The sequence below is a fragment of the Hylobates moloch genome, unplaced genomic scaffold (genome assembly GCF_009828535.3).
Source record: "Hylobates moloch isolate HMO894 unplaced genomic scaffold, HMol_V3 SCAFFOLD_8, whole genome shotgun sequence".
Classification (NCBI taxonomy): domain Eukaryota; kingdom Metazoa; phylum Chordata; class Mammalia; order Primates; family Hylobatidae; genus Hylobates; species Hylobates moloch.
In genome coordinates this window covers 126,314,659-126,337,327 of record NW_026652283.1, presented here as the reverse complement: position 1 = coordinate 126,337,327, position 22,669 = coordinate 126,314,659, and the positions used below count along the sequence as shown (strand labels likewise).

The 22,669-nt window shown below is 47.1% G+C and overlaps 1 protein-coding gene across 3 annotated transcripts in view; it reads left to right on the top strand.

Annotated features, from left to right (window-relative positions):
- The window catches only part of ARHGEF10 (Rho guanine nucleotide exchange factor 10), a 134,146-nt gene that overhangs the window by 79,183 nt on the left and 32,294 nt on the right, over positions 1-22,669 (top strand). For all 3 annotated transcript variants that reach the window (XM_032162526.2, XM_032162527.2, XM_058442723.1), the window contains 8 exons: positions 1,721-1,896; positions 15,091-15,206; positions 15,595-15,722; positions 15,901-16,001; positions 17,400-17,521; positions 18,490-18,576; positions 20,553-20,776; positions 21,404-21,561. In XM_032162526.2, the coding sequence (XP_032018417.1) occupies positions 1,721-1,896; positions 15,091-15,206; positions 15,595-15,722; positions 15,901-16,001; positions 17,400-17,521; positions 18,490-18,576; positions 20,553-20,776; positions 21,404-21,561 (1,112 nt within the window). The remainder of the gene's footprint in view (positions 1-1,720; positions 1,897-15,090; positions 15,207-15,594; positions 15,723-15,900; positions 16,002-17,399; positions 17,522-18,489; positions 18,577-20,552; positions 20,777-21,403; positions 21,562-22,669) is intronic.

Sequence of the window (22,669 nt, the reverse complement as noted above, 5' to 3'; positions counted from 1 at the left end):
TTCTTGGGCAGTTTTAAGTAGGTTTAAAATTCTCACGCTGACAGACATGGTGTACTTTAAAGATGAATTAAAGCAGATACTTTAGAACTAACTCACTCAGCTGTGCTTACTGCTAGAGGATTCCTTAAAATAATGCCCCTGCCGTTCCCACGATGCCAGGGCTTGAATTTCTTTTTTGGCGAAGTGCAGTGGTGAGTAGCAATTCATTTCCCATGGATGTGTTGTCAGTGTGAGATTTTCAGCTTCACTGCCCAAAGGTGAGGAGATGAGAACGCATTTTGGTTCAAATAGCTCCCAAGGACCCTTTGGTCGGCCCTGTGGACATTAAGATTCTAAACCTCCTCTGTAGGGATGGAGATTTTTACATTCAAAGAGGAGGAATCGGAATTTTGGTAAGAACTCATGGGCATTTCTGTTTTTCTAAATTGGAGGCACAGTGTAATTCACAGAACACAAGCCATCTTTCCTCTTACTGTGTCTGAATTGTTCTTCCTCCTTTCCCTTTCGGTATGGACTGGATGTCGTCATGGAGGGCAGAGTGCTCTGGTGTAAGAGGGAACTGGAGAGCCTGGGTGCAGACGGGCTCCCAGCCAGTCAGGTGCTCAGTCCAACACATAGCACCAAGCATTTCGGTTATTCCTACCCACACTTTGATTTTTTTTTTTTTTTTTTTTTTTTTTTTGAGACAGAGTCTCGCTCTGTCACCCAGGCTGGAGTGCTGTGGCGTGATCTCCGCTCACTGTAAGCTCTGCCTCCCGGGTTCACGCCATTCTCCTGCCTCAGCCTCCCTAGTAGCTGGGACTACAGGCACCTGCCACCACGCCCAGCTAATTTTTTAAATATTTTTAGTAGAGATGGGGTTTCACCATGTTAGCCAGCATGGTCTCAATCTGACCTTGTGATCTGCCTGCCTTGGCCTCCCAAAGTGCTGGGATTACAGGCCTGAGCCACCGCGCCCAGCCCACACTTTGATTGTTAACAGCAATATCTTGAAGAAAAGCAAAATGTGATGATCACTAAGTGAGAATAATGGTTGATTCTGGAGGGTGGGATATCCTGGGGCTGCAGGGATGCTGGCGATGTCACAGCCTTGGCCTTGGTGGCAGCTACACAGATGTTGACAGAGGCCATTTCCACTAGACTGTACATATGTATTTTGTGTTTCTTCACGTATATGTTCTATTTGTGATAAAAGAAAATAATCTATAGAAGTCATAGGTTTTTTTTCTGTTCAATTTCTGTATACTTGATAAATATTTTAGTCATGGAGTATAATGGTTTGATTTGATTCTATTAAAATGGTTACAGTGTAGCCATAAAAGAGTAAAGCAGGAATTCGAGAATTAACTCTTATGAAACCACAAGAGAATATCTATATCCACATAGGAGACTTTTCCTGGTAATCGAGCGCCTTTGCTCAGAGTCACCAGCGAGCACCGAGCTGCTTCCTTTTAAGCCTTTACGGAAAACCTCGGAGCTTCCAGGAGATCCGTCCCTGTGTGGCTCTTCCCTGCGCTCTCTCTCATCCACTTCGAGGCCTCTTTATGGCAGCGAGTGGGGACTCTGTAAGAAAGTCAGAAGCACAATTACTATTGTGAGAAAATCTGAAGAGCTACAATTCAGCAATGGAAAGTTTCTCACTTGAATATCTGAGGGACGAACATTACCATAACGTGTTCATGTAATTATTCGTAAAACAAGGATCTTCTGGTCATTTCAGCCCCTCTCATGACAGCCGTGTGTTGAGCAGCCAGAGGTACTTGCTAAAGTGGAGCGTTCCACTGGGACACGTGGACGCCATCGAGTATGGCAGCAGCCCAGGCACGGGCGAGCACAGCAGGCACCTTGCCGTTCACCCGCCGGAGAGCCTGGCCGTGGTTGCTAACGTGAAGCCAAGTAAGTGACGCTTTCTCTCACGTTCGTGCTTGCCATGGGGCCAGCATAAGCTCTGACACCAGCAGGCTCAAGGTTTAACATGGTAAACCTGACACTTTCTCTCACGTTCGTGCTAGCGGTGGGGCCAGCTAAGCTCCGACATCAGCGGGCTCAGGGTTTAACACGGTAAACCTGACACTTTCTCTCACGTTCGTGCTAGCGGTGGGGCCAGCTAAGCTCCGACATCAGCGGGCTCAGGGTTTAACACGGCAAGTCTGCAGAGGTGATCCAGTCTCTGGAATGTGTGTGCTGTCTAACATGGCCAAGTTGGCTGCTCGTCTCTGACTGGTCCCACCTGCCGCTGGGGCTCCTTCGGGTTCGGGCCGTGCACCTGGCCAGTCAGAAGTGGATTCCCTCTTCCCGGTCCAGTGAGCTCAGTTTTGCGTTTCCAGTTAACCAGATCAGGACTTCAGCGCTAGTCTCTTGAGTGTGTGGAGGTGGCGCACAGGAAGCCGTGGAGCTTGAGGCGGTGGTGGTTCCAGCTCGGCTCTGTGCTCACCTGCTCGCACTGCTGGGCAGCGTTGTGATGTCTTTACTCAGTTCCCCCATGGAGGCCGTGCTCATCCACGAACTTCCCAGGGTGAAATGAGAGGTGTCAGCATGCTTTGGAAAAGTCTTAGCATTACACACGATTTATGATTATTATTACCCAACCTTGTTCAGACCGCAGATTTTAATCTTAGTGTAAAAGTCATTACCTTCTCTTCATTTAAAAAAAAAATCCAAATAACAACTGGCTAAGTTTTATTCACTTTTTGGCCTCTACCCCTGAATTGTAGAACAATTTAAAAAACATAATGCATGGGAACTTTCAGTTAACCTTTCGTAGGTTAAATATGCATGAATTTTTCAGATTATTTTGTTTCTGACATGTTTAGAAGCAAGGAAACCAGTGGAGAACTTTTAACCTTTTCTGGTTGAATTTGCATGTTTACCTGGATTTGCAGAACATGATGTAAGGAGTATTAGGTCTAATTCGCTTTGGGATCGCTTTTAATTTTCTCATTTCCCTGATGTTAATAGTCATTCCATTTGGTAATCTGCCTAGTAGGCTAATTCTTCAAGCATATTATTACAATTTGTAATCTCGTCAAGCATATTATTACAATTTGTAATCTCTTAAATTTCTGACTGTCAAATCCTCCTTCTATTTAAAGTGGTATGCATGTGTATCAAACCCCCTCCACAAATAACTGAAGTACCAAAACCCAGATTTCCCAAAAGAGCTGTTGCGGGGGGTGGTATGGAAAGCAACAGGGAGGAGCAGGGGGAGAGGGGACGTGGGGACAGAGAAACTATTTCCAAATTGACATGATTCATTAACATTTTATTCAAGAGCAAATTGGATGCCTTGTTAAAGGTTTTTAAAAATCCTTTTAAATTATTTGTAAAAGTTGATTGGCAATCAAGTTTATGTTGTGGTTTTGTGAACAAAAACACCTTTGTGTATTTTATAATGCTAGCGATCTTAGAATTTATTCATAATTAAGATGGCCTTATTGTATTCAAATAGCTAAAGGTAACTTTGATCCATAAAATAGTATGTATTCCGTGCAATGTTATATTTTCTTATTCATCTTTTTATTTATGATTTATGCTGAGCTAACTTAGAATAAGATTAGAATCAGTTAGCAATATGAAAAAAAGCATAAAGCAGGGTGATTCAACCCATTTTTAAAATACTATATGGAGGAAGGAACCTGGAGTGAGTTTATCACTGCATTTGCACCCTGGATTTAACTATGAGCTTCCCAACATCTTTGGTGTTATATCGCCAGTTAAAGGGACTTTGGAACACACTTGAAAACATATATGATTGTGTTTTGCATACTTGCATTGATTTTTTTTTTTATCACGTCTCTATGGAAAAGCACCCAGTTAACCTCCGCGAAACCTCAGTGAAACCAGTTTTCCATTGGACATCTTTTTGCCGACTGCCTTAAACAGAGAGCTTAAGTGATAAACTTGTTTTGCCATCAATAGTGTTTTCTTCTTCTAGATTAAAAAAAAAACTTTTAAAACAAATTATTTAAAATATGCTAATTCTGTGTGTGTCTGAAGATAGAACTCAAGTCAGAATTCTCTGGGGCTTTTTTCTGGCGTCAGGTAAGAGCATGGTGCTGTCTTGCATTTACAGAGAAGGTGTAAATGGGCACCGTGCTTCGTGCTGGGACTGGCAGAGGTTCTATCCCGACACGTCTGGATTCATCCAGGGGGGATAGACAGTCTCTTGTTATCGTTGATCGTGAGTGGGTCTGTGTGGTATCAAATCCATCATGTTGATCCCACGAGTGCCACGCTGCAGCCGGTGAATGACGTCCCTTCACTGTGCTTATCTTAGCTCACTCCTTACCATTTATGCTGACAAAACCCAGGTACATCCGTGAACCACATCTCCTTGGGGCTGCCTCTAATGCCTCCCTCAGAGTTTTCATAGAATGGCTTCAAATTCACTCTCAGTGTTTCTGTTTCTTCTGGTTCTCTTGCGTTTGTCACTTCTAAATTATATCGAGAAGCAAAGTCAGAAATTATCGTTCTTAGCTGACAGTCATAGGACTTCTGCTGCCTGAATGACTGTTCTAGAATTCACTGCTGGAAAAGTTGGTGTGTTACTTGATATTGACAGAGTGTAGGCAGCACTGACCAGCAACCTCTGCTTGCAGAGAGGGCAGCGTGGCAACCACCCGAGACCAGTGAGCAGCTGCAGCAGGGAGCTCCCCATCCCTGCAAAAGCGCCTTGTGGATTGTGCGTTTGCCGTGCGGTATTAGACTCAGCAGGGAGGTCCCCATCCCTGCAAAGGCGCCATGTGGATTGTGCGTTTGCCATGTGGTGTTAGACTCAGCAGGAAGCTCGCCGAACCCGCAAAAGCGCTGTGTGGATTGTGCATTTGCTGTGTGGTGTTAGACTCAGCAGGAAGCTCGCCGAACCCGCAAAAGCGCTGTGTGGATTGTGCATTTGCTGTGTGGTGTTAGACTCAGTAGGGAGCTCGCCATCCCTGCAAAAGCGCTGTGTGGATTGTGCATTTGCTGTGTGGTGTTAGACTCAGCAGGGAGCTCGCCGTCCCTGCAAAAGTGCTGTGTGGATCGTGTGGGTTGAGTGTTTGCCGTGCGGTGTTAGACTCAGTAGGGAGCTCCCCATCCCTGCAAAAGCACCGTGTGGATTGTGGGTTTGCTCTGCAGTGTTCGACTCAGCAGAGAGCTTCCCGTCCCTGCAAAGGCGCCATGTGTATTGTGCTTTGCTGTGCAGTGTTCAACTTAGCAGAGAGCTCGCTGTCCCCACAAAAGCATTGTGTGGATTGTGGGTTTGCTCTGCAGTGTTCGACTCAGCAGGGAGCTCCCTGTTCCTGTAAAAGCGCCATGTGGATCGCGGGTTTGCTCTGTGGTGTTCGACACCGGAGTTATGATGTGACACTTTCCTCTCTTGCACAGGCTGCAAACTGGTGACCATGGGTCCCCTATGGATCTATGGATTGGTTTAAGCTCCCAAACTCCCTGATGCTATTTTGAAAAATGTTGTGTTGTTTTCTGGGGTGATTTTAAAGGTTTTGCCAGCCTCCCCGATTGGGGCTGGTGGCGAGGAGGAGGAAGATCAAGAGTGAACCATCGGTTGCTCGGGCCTGGTTCAGCGTCTTTGTTGGTGCACTCCACCAGGCCGCTGTTCCTTCTCACTTTGCGCCCCGTCCCATCTGGCAGGTGGATTTATGAGAAAGCAATGTTCGCTATTGCCATTCTGTGGGGGGGTTTCTTCATGCAGGATCTTTATAACCTCAATTCATTTTCAACAAACGGACTGTCAGGCGCTCCTAGTTCTCAAGGTCTTGTGCTAAGCAGGAGTTGTGGGGGTGGGTGGGGAGGTGTTGCATAGCCCCACTGTTGGGAGCCTTTAGAACGAGAGGAGAGGTGAGATCAGTTGCTCCAGCCGGGCTCTGGCCTTCAAGGGTGTTTCAGAAGAATGGCCACTGGAGAGCTGTCACCGCCCATCCTTCCCGGGGAGAAGTTCTTCGTGTGTGTGTGTGTGTGTGTGTGCACTTTTATTCAACTGGTCTCAAGTCCGTGTACAGGTGAAGTTCTTAAAATGTGTAGAGAAATGTGAGTATAACTTGAATGTAGTTTAAAGGAAACACTCCTTCAGATGTGCAAATATTCATCATTTTGTAAAAATCAGTCACTTTACTTTGCAGTTAGTTATTTAATCCTTAAAAATGAATGAAGGTAAAAAGCGTCTCTGTTCTTCACTGCAAGGTCAGCTTTTAACGGAACAGGATTTGCCTCTGATCCTTCTGGCTTTGGTTGTTATCGGACCAGCATCTACCTGGTCCGATACCAGCATCCCGTCTCTGCACTGGCAGCTTGCCTAGGAGGGACCCCGCAGCTTCCAGAAGGCCGCTGCCTCCCCGTGTGCTCTCAGAACTTTGCAGCAAGAGGGGAGGTCCAATCCGACCGCCCTGCTCTCCGGCCCGTTCCGCTTTCTGTCCCGGAAGCGCGTCCTGAGCGCCAGGAGTACTTCTGTACAGTTGGGCTGGATATGGCGGTCGCTACAGGAGGATTTGTAACGAGACACAGAGTCGTTATGAACAGGTAGCTGGAGGAGCTGCCGGCAAGCTTGTAACGTGAGGAGGGTGGGAGACAGCGCCTGAAAGCTCAGGGTCGCTGCTGAGCACAGAGAGGGGAACTTCCAGGCAAACGTGGAAAGGGTCATGGGTGAGGTCACAGTGTTGAGGGAGCTCCCAGAAGACACAGGACCTCCCCCACAAAATTCACACTGTTTAAAAAAACAAAGCAAAGCAGTGCTAGCAAAGAACCAGGACCAAGGAGGGAGGAAGGAGGGCGTGACTTACTGTCTTTAAATAGAAGTGAGCCCGGCCGAGGAAGCTTGAACAGCTGAATATACACCTGACTGATCCTCCCGAAGTAGAAGGCAGCGAGAGAAGCGGAGCTGTATTTTTAAAACGTGAAGCGGTTCCTCACGAGGCTCCCCTGAGCTGCGTCCTCCAGGGATGTGTGGCCAAGTGGCTGTTCCGTGGAGGCAGGGAGGGGTCTGAGCGGCACGTCCAGCCACAGCCCCGAGGGTTCTGGACAGAGTGACTGGTGTGGGACCCCAGGAGTGACGGGTTAGCCCCAGTTTCTCTCCCTGACCCCTGCCTGACGCACGGCACAGCCTCACCTGTAGGCAGGGACAGCGCCTGGTCTCCAACGGGTCCTTTCCAGAGTCAGGTACTTCTGGGCGGAAAGGGTCACAGTTCTCGCTCCTTACGCCTGTAAGAGTGAACTTCGTCTTGAAGGTCGGGGGACAGGCGCAGCGGAAGCCCACCATGGCAAAGCTGTCTTGTTTTGAAATACACAGCAGTCAAAATGAAAGGAAACAGAACAAAATACCTCTGTGCTCCATTGCTGTGGGAAGAGCCACTTCTGCGTCATCTGAACATTGTACCATAAAACAGCACATGCATGCGTGTGGGAGATGAGGCCAGGACTTGGCGCTGTTTTTTCCTGTATGGCGTGTGGATTTGCAGGTCTTTCCCAGGACTCAAAAGTGTCATTATAACCCTTGAATGAGTACTGAGAGCAAACACACCACCTGGCCGAAGGTAGCAGGGAGGTTGGCTTTCCACACTGAATACCGCAGACAGTCCGGAAACAGTCTTGAGTAGCTTTCCTGCAATGCGACACCGAGGTCGGCAGCCTGTGGAATGTGACACCAACAGACGAGCCCCTCACTGGGGGAGCGGATGCAGCTGCTCGTTATTGTGGACCCGCTGACGTCCTGCCACCACTCTCTGTGTCCTGTGCCCCTGCGTGCTCACGCAGCGTGTTCAACACAGATGAACCGCCTCCCTTCCTACAGACAACATCTGTATGCTGAGAAAGGCCTTTGAACATACATAGGGAGTAAAACCACAAAGAGCTCTCAGGGAGGATGGGTGCCGACTCCGGATGGAAGGCAGAGTGAAACCGGTAGGCATGCCGTGGCTTTTCAGGGATTTTTGATGCAAATGGCATCTGAAGTGAATAGAGCAAAACAGTCACATCACAAATTCTGGGCAGTGAGCAAAAATGTGTCCATGAGTTATTCTCTCTACTTTTCTACATTTAAAGAGTATTTCATACTTTCACAAAATGAGAGCCCATTAAGGAAGCCCAGAGCCAGCCTGGGACTTGGGTACCTGTTAGAATGGCTGTTCCCAGCCCATCCCCAGGTCCAGCCTCTGTCTGGGGGAGGAAATGGGGGAAGCATGGCAGATGGACAGAAAGTGGGAAAGGGTCTTCCAGCATCACACGTGCTTTCAGGACAGTCCCACAGTGGTGGCGATGCCACATGTGTAGCTCTGTTCTCCATGCAGATGGCTGCCGCCTTCTCCGTCACTGTGTCTGTTTATATCCCCCGTTACCTCAGGGACAAACACTGGTGTGAATTGTCTGGGTGTTCAGTAACACACCCTTCAAACTCTCTGTCTTTAGGAGCTCAACAGGAGGCACGTGAGAAGTGGTTCCATGCAAAGAGGGATACTCGTATTTTCTAACTATAACATGCACATTAGTCTACATGATCTGCTGATGCCAAAATACTCATTCCTAACGGCCTGTATAGCTGACCTGTGAACTTAGGTGCCAATGCATCCCTGGAGCTATAACTGTCAGTCAAGTTGACATTCCAGAAACCTTCTATTCAGGGTCACGGCCCTGTCCAGGACCTGACAGCCAGCCTCTCAGGAAAGCCATCATAGCTCCTCAGCCATGGGGATGGGCCAGATGAGTGCCATGCCTGTGCATCACATGCCGGTCATTCCCATAAGTCTCGTGGAGAAGACTCCCTCAGGAAAGTGCAGCCGGCACGTGTCCCTAAGTGCGGACGGCCAGTCACGGAAAGGTGCTCATGCAGGAGGGCCTGTGGACGGGGTCCTGTCTCTGTGTCCTAAGTGCAGACGGCCAGCCACGGAAAGGTGTGCACGCAGGAGGGCCTAAGTGCGGACAGCCAGTCACGGAAAGGTGCTCATGCAGGAGGGCCTGTGGACGGGGTCCTGTCTCTGGGAATTGTTTATCATTGGGGTTTTAGAATATTAGCATTTTTAATGTATATGTAGTCTTCATGGAAAATAATGGCCTATTTGTACATGGCTTCACATATTATTTACGTTTATAATTTTATAGAAGTCTAAAGCTTTTAATTTCTCGGTTGTCAAATTTGCTCCCATTTTTGGGGCAATTTCTTTGGCTCATGTTCTTAGACACTCTTTTGACACACCTGGGGCTCCAGCCTGCCCCCTGCGTTTTAGGTGTGGGGATCATTTATCCTGCTCTGCTCATTGAAGTAAGGAGCTGCTTCTAGAGAGCTCTTTCTGGAAGGGTGGCCGGAGAGAACAAGATCCCTCTGTTGGGAGTTTTGCGGTTGCAGCTGGGAAAGCAGTTCCCCGATTCCCGCAGCCTCTGCCCTGCAGGACGGGCCTTACAGCGACTCTTCGTCTCTCTCCTTTTTTTTTTTTTTTTTTTTCCTGACATGAAGTCTCACTCTGTCGACCAGGCTGGAGTGCAGTGGCGCCATCTCAGCTCACTGCAGCCTTTGCCTCCTGGGTTCAATCGATTCTCCTGCCGAGTAGCTGGAATTACAGGCGTGCACCACCAAGCCCGGCTAATGTTTATAGTTTTAGTAGAGACAGGGTTTCACCATGTTGGCCAGGCTCATCTCAAACTCCTGAGCTCAAGTGATCTGCCCACCTCGGCCTCCCAAAGTGCCGGGATTACAGGCATGAGCCACCATGCCCGGCCGACTCTTCGTCTCTCTTTAGCACCCTGTTCTGATCAACTCTTCCTCCGTCACAGCCACACCGTGCACAGACACTCTGTAGACATCGCAGATGCGAACATTATTTCCAGTTGCAGGGAAATTAGGCTTTTGGTCAACTTTGTTCCAGGAGGAAAGGGGCATTTGCTTGTTAAGTCTGTTTCCTTTGGCAGCACCAGCCTTGCCCATTGAGAACCATGGGAAGCTCCCTGCAGGAGGCAGGTGAGGTCCTGCGGAGGGCAGGACCCCCGGGAACACAGGAGTCCGGAGGCAGAGGGAGAGGTGATGTGCCGCACTAGGGGGTGTGGTCCGCAGAGACCCCTGCCACAGCTCTGAGGAGGAGAACACCAGAATGAAAAGCACACAGGAGTTTTACGGGGCTAAGGAGCTAAGGAGGTGTAGGGGTCTTCAGAACCCATGAAGGTCGATGGGCGGCTGCAGAGGATACTGGTGGGGGCTGAGGCTGCCCACAGTCAGCCCGTTGGCGTGTAGGGGGGTAGTGCCCATTCTTCCTTGATCTCACCTCCTCCCCAGTGCCTGGAGACGCCTTCCGGCTCTGATGTCTCAGTCTCACATCGTGGAGGGGAGGCTTTAAGATGCTGTGAGGGTGTCCCTTAAACCCAGGCATGGAGGTTCTCAGGGACCGAGCACACCCCCAGGGGCTTTTCCGGCCATCCTTGCTATTGATCTGGCCACACAAACCCTTCCTTGTTTGCCACACAAATTCCGTTTCACTGACAGACCCTGAATTTTCAAACAGATTGCAGGGATTTCCATGGAAACAAGAGAAGTGTCCGTGAGAAAGACTCGGGAAGTGCTTTTGCGGAAGTGCAGCAATTGTGTGTCGCTGCAGCGACAAAGAGCTTCACTCATAGAACTGAAAACTCCAGAAACTGTCAGCTAGAGGGCTGGAAGTCAACTCTAACAAAAATTCTGATTTGTGGGGGTTTCTTTCTTTTTCTTTTCTTTTCTTTGAGATGGAGTCTCCGTCGCCCAGGCTGGAGTGTAATGGCATGATCTTGGCTCACTGCAGCCTCCACCTCCTGGGTTCAGGTTATTCTCCTGCCTCAGCCTCCCTGAGTAGCTGGAACTACAGGCGTGTACCACCACGGCTGGCTAATTTTTTTTTTTTTTGTATTTTTAGTAGGGACGAGATTTCACCACGTTGGCCAGGCTGGTCTCGAACTCTTGACCTCAGGTGATCCGCCTACCTCGGCCTCCCAAAGTGCTGGGATTACAGGCGTGAGCCACTGCGTCTGGATTGCAGGGGTTTCTTTAATCAATTTTGGCCTGAAAATCAACATGCAACAATAATTTCTGAAACTGAGAATCACATTTGAAGAGCACTGGCCGCACTGTGTGGTTTCTTGTTATTCTTGGGATGTGAGTGCAGACGCTTTCTTTGGCAGCACACATTGTCCCCATTCATGAGGAAGCCTCAGGTTGCTCTGTGGTGTCATCTGTGCCCTGACGGTGCCCTGTTATGAACTGTCTGATGATCTGGCAGACGTAAAACGTCAGCACATTTCCATGCTCCGTAAGGTCGAGGAACTCCTCCTCATCTCAGTACAGAAGGTTCTTTAATACACTAGGAAAAGAGTGTTCTCCCTTCCCGTGATAGGTTCACATCGGTGGCAGTGTGTGTGTGTTATTTTAAAAATGTTTATGTTTTTAATTGACAAATAATCATATACATGTATGGCTTAAAACATGATGTTTTGAAATGTGTATACATTGTGGGATGGCTAAATCGAGCTAACTAGCTTATGCCTTCCTTGACACCCTTGCCGTTTGTTCATGGTGAGAACCTTAAAGTCTCCTGTTAGTGATTTTCAAGTATACAGTACCTTATTAACTACATTAGACCTCTTGAACCTACTCCTCCCAATGAACTGAAATCTGTGCACCTGTGAATCCCTGTGACCTATCCCACATGTTCTGTGGTTGGTAGAGTTGCCTCTGTGGGTGATGGAGCTGTTCTGTGGGTGATAGAGCTGTTCTGTGGGTGATAGAGCTGTTCTGTGGGTGATAGAGCTGTTATGTGGATGATGGAGCTGCTGTGTGGGTGATGGAGCTATTCTGTAAAGTGACAGAGCTGTTCTGTGAGTGATGGAGTTGTTCTTTCGGTGATGGAGCTGTTCCATGGGTGATGGAGCTGTTCTGTGGGTGATGGAGCTGTTCTCTGGGCGATGGAGATGTTCTCTGGGTGATGGAGCTGTTCTGTGGGTGATGGAGCTGTTCCGTGGGTGATGGAGCTGTTTTGTGGGTGATGGAGCTGTTCTGTGGGTGATGGAGCTGTTCTCTGGGTGATGGAGCTGTTCTGTGGGTGATGGAGCTGTTCCGTGGGTGATGGAGCTGTTCTCTGGGTGATGGAGCTGTTCTCTGGGTGATGGAGCTGTTCTGTGGGTGATGGAGCTGTTCTCTGGGTGATGGAGCTGTTCTGTGGGTGATAAACTGTTCTGTCAAGTGATGGAGCTGTTCTGTGGGTGCTGAGCTGTTTTGTGGGTGATGGAGCTGTTCTATGGGTGATGGAGCTGTTCTGTGTGCCCTGGAGTTCTCCCTAAGGCTTACTGCGGAGATGTTTATATGCATCTATACATGTGTGAAAATTATATAGAGCTGCACACCAAAAATAGAAGGGTCAATTTGATTGGATGATAATTGTGAAGATAATATTTTAAAAGAAGTCAACTAATTAATAAAGTTAACATTGCACTTATAATTTTATTTACTTATTTATGTGTTAATTTTGATACAAGGTCTTGTTTGGATGCCCAGGCTGGAGTGTAGTGGCACAATTATAGCTCACTGCAGCCTTGACTTCCTTGGCTCGAGCGATCTTCCTACCTCAGCCTCCCAAGTATTTGGGACTACAGGTGTGCACCACAATGCCTGGCTAATCTTTCTTTTAAACTCTATGTTTTTGGTTTTTTAAACTATGTTGCCCGGGCTGGCCTTGAATTCTTGGCCTTTAGCAGTCCTCTCACCTTGGCCTCCCTAAGTGCTGAGATTATAGGCATGAGTTACCACACCCAGCCTATAATTGTGTTACAAGGTTGTGTTTATAGAGTTTATCAGCAAAGTTTACGAATGAAAGCAAATATGTGTGTTATGAAACATTTTAAATTGTAAGCATTCTGTAAGGATAAATAAAGTTGCTATGTGTAACTACTGGATCATTTTACTCTTTTTTTTTTTTTTTTTTTTGATGAAGTTCAGCTCTTGTTGCCCAGGCTGGAGTGCAATGGCATGATCTTGGCTCACTACAACCTCCGCTTTCCAGCTTCAAGCAATTCTCCTGCCTCAGCCTCCCAAGTAGGTGGGATTACAGCATGCACCATCATGCCCAGCTAATTTTGTATTTTTAGTAGAGACGGGGTTTCTCCATGTTGGTCAGGCTGGCCTCGGACTCTCAACCTCAGGTGATCCTCCTGCCTTGGTCTCCCAAAGTGCTGGGATTACAGGAGTGAACCACTGTGCCTGGCCGCTCCGTTTTTTACGAAACTTCATGATACTTCAAATGCAATTAGTAATTGAATTTGTCTAGATAGTTGATAAAAATCAGGCCTACTATATGCATAAATACCACGTAATCATGTCTTCAACATAAAGTGCCTGCAAAATTATAAATGGTTATGCTTCTCCTCAGTTAATATAGTAAATGCTTTTAGATACCTATATCTGAAATCTTTTTATTGGAAATATGTAGGTTCTTTCAGTTTTGACTTATATATGTATTATATATGTTATACACACTAAAAGAACAAGCTGCATAATTTGTGGGACGTAACATAGAAGGAAAATGCAGAGTCCTTTCCTCAAAATTATTAAGAATTTCAGGATGTTCAGGCCGGGCATGGTGGCTCATGCCTATAATCCCAGCACTTTGGGAGGCCAAGGCAGGTGGATCACCTGAGGTCAGGAGTTCGAGACCAGCCTTGCCAACATGGTGAAACCTCTACTAAACCTCTGCTAAAAATACAAAAATTAGCTGGGCATGGTGGCAGGTGCCTGTAGTTCCATCTACTTGGGAGGCTGAGGCAGGAGAATCGCTTGAACCTGGGAGGCAGAGGTTGCAGTGAGCTGAGATTCTGCCATCACACTGCAGCCAGGGGACAAGACTGAGACTTTGTCTCAAAAAAAAAAAAGAAAAAAGAAAAAAAAAGAATTTCAGGATGTCCACATCAGAGCCGGAGACCAAGTTCTGGGCCCTGTAAGCTCAGGTCCCTGCGATTCTATAGACCCATGGCCGGGAAGCCTGTCCGGCTGAAACACAAGGCACTTTACTCAACTTAAATGAATTTCTTCTCCTTGGGTTTGAATTTTGGCTCCTTCTCTTACTGGTTGTTTGATCTTAGACAATTTATTTCTATGAAAAGTGGAAAAGAAGGAGCGTACTATTGCATATTGCTTAAAGTACAGACACTCAGGCTAATTCTGAGACCAAATCCTTCTCATCTGTCATCAGTCAGATGGAGAGATGGGGGAATCTGTCCTCTGTGCCTGTGGGCCCGTCGTGGGATTTAGTGAGGAAGTATTTGAACATCACTTCCTGTAGTACACAGGAAGTGCTCTGTGAGGAGTAGAGCAATTCTTACTTGGGCATATAGACCCCGGGACACGTGTCGTTCCTCTAACCCAAGTCATCGAAGACAAACCATTTCTATTCCCTTAAAAAAAAAAAAAAAAAACTTTAGGAAAGATCATTGGGGAACTCATTTTGATGGTAGATGACCCCAGTTATTGGAAATGTGGTTCAGATTAAATGTCATTTCTAAGTGCCTCTTACTAAAAGCTGTTATGTCAACAGTGTTTAAAAAATACAAAAGGGACAAAACATGAATCAAACTCAAATTGTGAGACATTCTGTAACTCACCAGCATCCTGCAAAAATGTCAGGGTTGCAAAAGAGGAAGATTGAGAAACTCCCCCAGACTGGAGGAGATTTCGGGGACGTGACCACTGAACGCAGTGCGAGTCTCTGGGCTGAATCCGGGACTAGAAAATGACATTCGTGTGAAAGCGGTGAGATTTGAAGACGGCCTGTAGATCAGTCAGGAGTGCCGTGTCAATGTGGTGTCCTGGATTTGATGGTCATTCTACACTTGCGTCAGATGTTATCCTCTGGGGAAGCCAGGCCTGGGCATTCAGGAGGCAGCTCTTTGCAACTTTTCCATCTAAAATTATTTCTAAACAGACGTTAGAAAAGGAAAAACCACTAAATGCTTGAAAATGTCCACTTTTTAAAAGTTCTAGATTCACCCCTCAACTTAAAAATTATTTAACTAGTGTTTTAGTGTTTTCTTCCCTCAGGTATTGGAGTAAATATGGCTTTAGCTTTGTATTCTTTTTTTATCTTTTTGCTTATTTTGTAGACAAAGTTTACATGGGGCCAGGACAACTGTATCAAGATTTACAAAACTTGTTGCATGACTTAAATGTAATTGGCCAAATCACTCAGCTGATAGGAAGCCTTAAAGGGAACTATCAGGTAACAATTGAAGGAATTGGATTTAAGATTCTGCCGTTACCTATAAGTCATTGTAAGTATGTGATTATATCTCCAAGTTCTACCAGAAGTGAGAATTCATTTTGACTTTAAAAATTTATCTGAATGTACATTTTCTCTTATGTTAGATAAGGTGACACTATTTAATGGTAACTTTTCTTCATTTTGCAAATAGGCTTGAATATCAGTTCTGTCTTAGAAATGTCTCAGCCCCCCACAGTGTAATCTCACTCCCAAAGCTTTCTTTTTCATAATCCAATAGTTTCATTTGGTCTGAATTTCTCATATTAAAATTTTGTTTTTTTATCTTCCTTGAGATGGCCCTACTTTTTAAACACTTTTGAAATGTGCGTATTTATTTCCTTTGTAGAACTTAAACCAGTCAGTAGCCCATGACTGGACATCAGGTTTACAAAGGCTTATTTTGAAGAAAGAAGATGAAATCAGAGCTGCGGACTGCTGCAGAATTCAGTTACAGCTTCCCGGGAAGCAAGACAAGTTAGTAGTAGCTTTAAAACGAAACCTTCTTGGCCAGTGCTGGGGAAAAAATGGTTCTTTGTCATAACATGTATGTTTTTTGGTTTGCTGATTCTATCAGACAGGCAAAATGTGTAATTTAACCTCACAGGATGGAGCACGTTTTATAAAATGAATGCTTGTCTGTTGTTTCTGGCAGATCTGGGCGACCGACGTTCTTTACAGCTGTGTTCAATACGTTCACCCCTGCCATCAAAGAGTCCTGGGTCAACAGCTTACAGATGGCAAAGCTCGCCCTGGGTAAGGCCTGGGTGACTGAGGCTGAATGAGGCATGCCGCATGATGATGAATTCCTCTCCACGAGGGTGAGGTCAGGGTTGAGAAGGAAACTCAGCAGTAGATCCATCCATTGACCTGAAAGAGTGTTTCTAAACAGGAAAATTCACCCTGGCACCGGCGATTTTTTAGATGTTCATATTAAAATGAAGGGGCTGCATATTAAAATGGAGGGGTTAAAATGGATGGTGTTTCTGGCACCAGAACATGAATATCAGCTGAGGCAGCTGAACACAGAGGAAGCCCGTGGAGCCTGGCTGTGAGCCAGGTGCTCCAGGGAGGCGGCGGGCGGCGGCCTACAAATGGCAGGGGGGTCATTGTTCGTCTTGGCCCTTCTGCTCACCCCTCCCTGAGAAGCAAAACACAGGGTTGGGCTGGGGGGCTACTAAAGATCCTCCCAGCGCCAAAGATAAACCCTACGGTTTTACTGTAGATGGATGGGACTTTATGATTTCCTTGTTCCTATGTCTCTTCAGCCTTGATTATTTTTTGCTCTGTGTGTGTGTAATATACACATGCTTACAGACCTGTTACCCAGAACACACTGGGATGCTGTGTGTGTAAAGTTTTCCTTCTGCTGTAGATAATCTGAAATGTTAACGGAGTATTAAATATAGAAGAGAAATGCGGAGCGTGGGTGACGCCATTGCCCCTGGGAGCTCTGATCACTGGAAGGGCTTTGTCCTGGAAGGGAAAGCCGTCCTGACTTTGTGCTCACTTGATGAGGAGGCAGAAACACAGCGCCTCTCTCTCTTGCTGAATAATTTGGTCATTTGTCAGGTCAGGTTCAGAGTGACTTAGCAAACAAGGAAGTGGCCACTCTCTAAAGAGAATGAGCTGAACGTGCAGATAAGCCCCCTTTCGTCTTCAGATCAGCTACATGTTCTTTAATGCTCAGGTTGACAGTTTGCTTTGGTAGTAAAATATTTCTCCATTTCGTTGTACTTTTGTTTATCCCATAGCGTTATACCATGTTTTAAAGTTTCTCAGTGCATCTCTGGTATTTGAATCTAAACATTTCTGTTGCTTTGGAAAAACTGGAGAAAGATGAAGGAAAGTGGACCTATGTGGCTTATACAGCGAAGTTTTGCAGGCTTGGGGTCCAGTGTATTCTGGAGGTGCAAAAAGGAAGAGGTCCCTGCCACTTAGATGGGACCATGCTGCCTCCTAAAATAATGCCACGAATATACAGCGTATGCTGTAAGAAGAGATTGTACTGTTTTCCACACGTAAAACATGGCATTGTCTGGCCATATACAAACAGAATGCCAGAAACTTCCCCTGCTGTGACCTGTGGAGCTGCAGGTCTTTGCATGTGAGTTAACTGCATTCTTGCTCATTTCTCTCTGAATATAATTGCAGAAGAGGAGAACCACATGGGCTGGTTCTGTGTGGAAGATGATGGGAATCACATTAAAAAGGAGAAGCATCCTCTCCTCGTCGGACACATGCCCGTGATGGTGGCCAAGCAGCAGGAGTTCAAGGTGAAGGGATGCAGGGCCCGCGGCCCGGGATGGGGCGCACCTCGCTGCTCTGACTGGGTCACTTGGGAGATGATTCTTAAGGGGCGGGGTCAGAACATGGTCTTCCCAGGTTCACCACAGTGACCGCTTCTCTAGAGGTCATTTACTTGGAAATAAGACTGCTGTTGTTTGAAACCTAAAAAAACGCCCAGCCATTGTCTCCGAAGCCCAGTCCTGGGCCAGGACCCTCGGGTATTCCAGCAGTGCCACAGCATCTGAGGCCTTGTTAGTTAAACAGGGGACACATGTTTCACATTTGTAGCTCTGTTTTGCCTTTGCTTGGCAGGCAGTCTGTTTCCACAGTGGATCGTAACTCCAGGTCTCCTGTCTGCTTGAGGCACCGTGCCCGCTCTGCCTTGGCGGACTCCATCTCCAGGGTGGCGTCTTGTTAATGTTCTCAGTGTTGCTGACTCAGGCATCACAGGCCAGGGCCTTCAGCGACGCTAACGATGTCTTATTCTTTAAGAAATAAAGATGTTTCTTCTCACCCTGGTCTCTGGCCAGGGTTTCCCAGCAGCTCCCCGACCCCTCCTGTTGACAGTTGCAGGTAGTGCACAGGACTCCTCTGGGAGAGGCTGGGGTAGGACAGGGAAGGGGAGAGGCACAGGCCATCACAGGCTGTACTTGATGCCTGCAGGGCCAGCCCTCCCATCTGAAGCGCCCCGAGATGCTGGATTTCAGTGTGCTGGTGGGATCTGAAGAGTAAGATACCAAGGTTGAATCTACTTAGGTGTTCGCTTCTAAAAAGCTAACTTCTGAGAGTTGTACTTTTAAACTTGTATCCTCCCTATTTTAATCTTTGGTAGGTAATGAACCTGTAATTTCTGTGCTTATACATTGGAAGTAAGTCATCCATTTAAGACGTTATGTAGTCTAGGAGCCTCTTAGCTCTGTTTTACATGTAAGCGTTTGATTTTATTCCATTTTAGATTGAATGTGCTGCTTATAATCCTGAACCTTACCTAAATAATGAAAGCCAGCCAGATTCATTTTCCACGGCACATGGTTTCCTGTGGGTAAGATGTGTTTATTTGGTTTTGGTGCAAGTTCACAGAGAATCAACATTCATGGTTAGTGTGATGAGAGACTGAGATGTGAATTGCTCAGTAGAGAGTTGGTGGTGGCGTATCCCAGAGTGTACTTAGAAACATGAAAACTTCTTTGAAAGGGAGCTGATCACTTTTGGAAAAGATTTAGAGTTCTTAGGAATGCAAATATTTGTTTCTTTTCCTTTTCATCTAAAACATTTACCAGATAAAGTTGAGTCCAAAGACAACTAACTAATAAGAGAATGATTTTAATATGTTTTTCCATTTTGGTGTCAACATTGTGTGGGTTTTTTTTCTTGTTCCAAGACTAGCTTTTTCCAGTGGATACTTAGCAGTTAAAATTAATTGGTTCCAAATGAAATATTGCATCTGAAATTAGGCTGGAATTGCAGTAGACGTTCCTGGTTCCTGCAAACCAGAGGACATTCTTGGAGCTGTGTGATCCCAGGCTCTCCCCTCTCTGGTTTCCTGTGTTCCCTCCCTGCAGCCTCAGACTCGCCCTCCAGGGCTCCACTGTGCTTTTCCAGACTCTCAACCTTTCCTCCCAGGCGTCCTGTGCAGCACGCCACTGCCTCTCACTTCTCACAGCCGCAGCTCCTTTTTGGTCAGTGTTCCTAGTTGAGTGTCAGAAATTGAACAACCCAATTAGCTGGTATTTCATTTGTACCAACGTATGAATGGAGGAGTAGCTTTAATTCCCTTAGGGGCTTCCACTTCTAAGGGAACTGTTTTCTGTCCAGGTAGGGAGACCTGTCATCGCTGAAGCTTTATCCCCTGGCCTGGTCATAGCCCCCAGGCCCTGTAGGCAGGACAGGGGCTTGGCAGATTGGCATCCTTCCCACAGAAGCATGAAAGTAGGATGTCTGTATGCAGCGTCAACAAACACAAGAAGAATAAGGAGAGTTTAACAACATTCTCAAAGTTGGTGGAAAAGAAAAAAAATCAAAACACCACCCTAAACCAGCTACTGCTTTCTGTTTAAGGGATCAGACCCTTTCCCACTTAAAAAAAAAAAAAAACAAATAAATATAAGTTTAAATTGGGAAACTAACTGTGCTGTGTGTTCTCGTTGTAGAGATTCAAACACACAGGAAGTTCACGTACACTGTTGCAGCAATGCTGCTTTAGAAATTCCACGGCAGGCGTGGTGGCTCACGCCTATAATCTCAGCACTTTGGGAGGCCAAAGCGGGTAGATCACGAGGTCAGGAGTTTGAGACCAGCCTGGCCAAACATAGTGAAACCCCGTCTGTACTTTCACATAGTGAAACCCCATCTCTACTAAAAATGCAAAAATTAGCCGGATGTGGTGGCATGAGCCTGTAGTCCCAGTTTCTCAGGAGGATGAGGCAGAAGAATCACTTGAACCCAGGAGGCAGAGGTTGCAGTGAGCCAAGATCATGCCATTGCACTGCAGCCTGGGTGACAGAGTGAGACTGTCTCCAACAAAAAAAAAAAAAAAAGAAAAAAAAAAAGAAATTCCACAGCATACCACATGTTGAATTCCAGTGATCTACTTGGGATGCATTCTTACTGATGTTTTTCACATTTGAAAGGTTTATTTTCTTAGCCAAGATCATTAAATATTAGTGTTAAGTTATTAAAATTGATAATAGTCTGCTTCTTAGGATTTTAAATTGAGGATAGATGGGCCCTTGCCTTCATATTGTGATGAGTACGTGATTTTTAAAGTATAGAAATGTGACTTTGTAAAAATGAAAGTTACACTCTTGCTTTAAAATTTTTTGAAAACTGAATTAAATATGTTCAAAAGAAAAAGGGGCTCCGTGAAAATTGTTTAAGCTTTTTTTTTTTTTTTTTCTAAGTGTGTTGATTCTCACATGAAAATCGAAGCTTGTCGTGGCCTTTAAGTGACAGGTTCCAGCATATGATGGAAGCCCCCACATGCTCGTTTTCTTCTTTCCTCCTAATTCTCTGATTCAGATCGGAAGTTGCACCCATCAAATGGGTCAGATTGCCATCGTCTCGTTTCAAAATTCCACCCCCAAAGTCATCGAGTGCTTCAACGTGGAATCTCGCATCCTGTGCATGCTGTACATTCCAGTCGAGGAGAAGCGCAGAGAGCCTGGGGCACCCCCAGACCCCGAGACCCCGGCCGTGAGAGCTTCTGATGTCCCCACGATCTGTGTAGGGACGGAGGAGGGAAGGTAGGGCATGCTCACCGCGTTACAGAGCATCAGCCAGCTCTGCCCATGGATGGCGTGGTGGGGAGCGTGTCCTGGAAAGAGTCCTTGACTTTGACTCAGGAGTAGCCCGTGCAGGAAGTAGGGGATACCAGGGGAAATTTTTAGGGTCATTGCACTTTGAAATAACTAGTGATTTGGGCCCATGGAAATTATTCCAGGAAACTCTTAAAGAGAAGTGGTATTTCTTTAAAGGGGAAGTTTGGCTGTTTGCCACTGAAATGTCTCATTTATATTCATGGTTTTTAAAAGCACATCCCCCCTTATATTTTGGAATAAAACAGCCATATTCTATGTCATGATCATACTGAATTGCTGACACCATTTAAAGGAGAGTTAAAATGATTTTCCTGATGTGAAGTTCCAAGATTTACAGGAAGAACTAATTTTTTTCGTATATCCCAGAATTTCCCTTTTAAAAATAAAGAAATCAAGGTGGTTGCAAATTTTGTAAAAGTACAAGCAAGTGTCCCTGGGAATGGAGAAGGAAGCGCAAGAGGGAAGAGTTGGAATGTTTTTTATGTTAATAGGCACCCTCGTTCTTCTCACAACGAGCAAATATATTTATTAGCTTGTGTTTTTCTCTTAAAGCATTTCCATTTATAAAAGCAGTCAAGGCTCCAAGAAAGTGAGACTTCAGCACTTTTTCACTCCTGAGAAGTCCACAGTCATGAGCCTGGCCTGCACGTCTCAGAGCCTGTACGCTGGCCTGGTCAACGGGGCGGTCGCCAGCTACGCCAGAGCCCCAGGTGAGGCGGGTCTCACGGCCTCGTGGCAGGTCCTCGGGGTTCACTCAGGGGACCGTGCCTCTGGTTTAGCCTGCCCCCTTCTCTGGCCTCCCACTTCTCGCATCCCCCCGACCTCCCGCCTCCCGCCCCTGTGCCTCTGCCCCTGCGTTCGTCACCCTTGCCCAAGGCCTGTGTGCCTTGCTTCTTCCCCAAAAGGTGTTTCTTGAATATACAGACATCTTTCAGAAGTCAGTCTCCCCGTCTCCTCCCACCCTCCCACCTCTCTCCGCCTGCCTATTTCTCACCCTCGGATGGGGGCACCAGGCCATGCAGTGCCCTCCTTCAGCATGTCCTGCGCTGACCAGCTGAGCAGCCTGCCCGCCTGGCGGGGCCTCCTGGACCTGGGCCAGCCCTCTTTGCCCCGGTGCTGTGCCCTCGGTCCCTGCTGTTCTCTTGGCCACAGGGCTAAGGACTCCATTGTGTTCTGCTGGGTGCCTTAGAGGAGGCCCTCCCTGGCCCATCCTGCCTGGTCCCCGCAGCCGCTGGGGGTTGGGCAGGCTGCTGTGTGTCTGTTCTCTCCCCAGCCCCTGCTGCGTTGGTGGCAGCTGTGCTTTGCAGGCTCTTCCTGTGGATCTGGTCGCCGATGCTTTGGGGAGCTCTGGGTACAGGGCTTTCCTTCCAGCTTCCTTGGTGCTGGCTGAGGCTGCTCTCCTGGCCCCTCACTCAGCCCTGAGTGCAGGGGTGCCGAGGCCCAGCTGGATCCCAGCCAGTCTCTGTGCTGCCATCCCGGAGTGGAACACGCAGGGCTTCCCTCACCGAAAGCGGCCCTGCGCCACCCTCCCCCCGGAAGCGACCCCTGGGCGGGTCCTGTCATCTTCCCCAGGCCATCCACCACTTGTTCTTGTGCCCCGAGACCATGTCCCACCTCACTCCCGCGTCATCACCGCCCTGGTCCAAACCGCCCAGCTCCCGCCTGGATGGCAGCGTAGCCTCGCCTTCATTCTTGCGCTTCTACTGATTCATTCTCCAAATATCTGTTATTGAGCTTTTTAAACTGTAAATAAGGTTTTTACCCCCGCCGCCCCCCGCACCCCCCGCTGAAAATTGGTGAGTCCCCAGTGTACTTAGA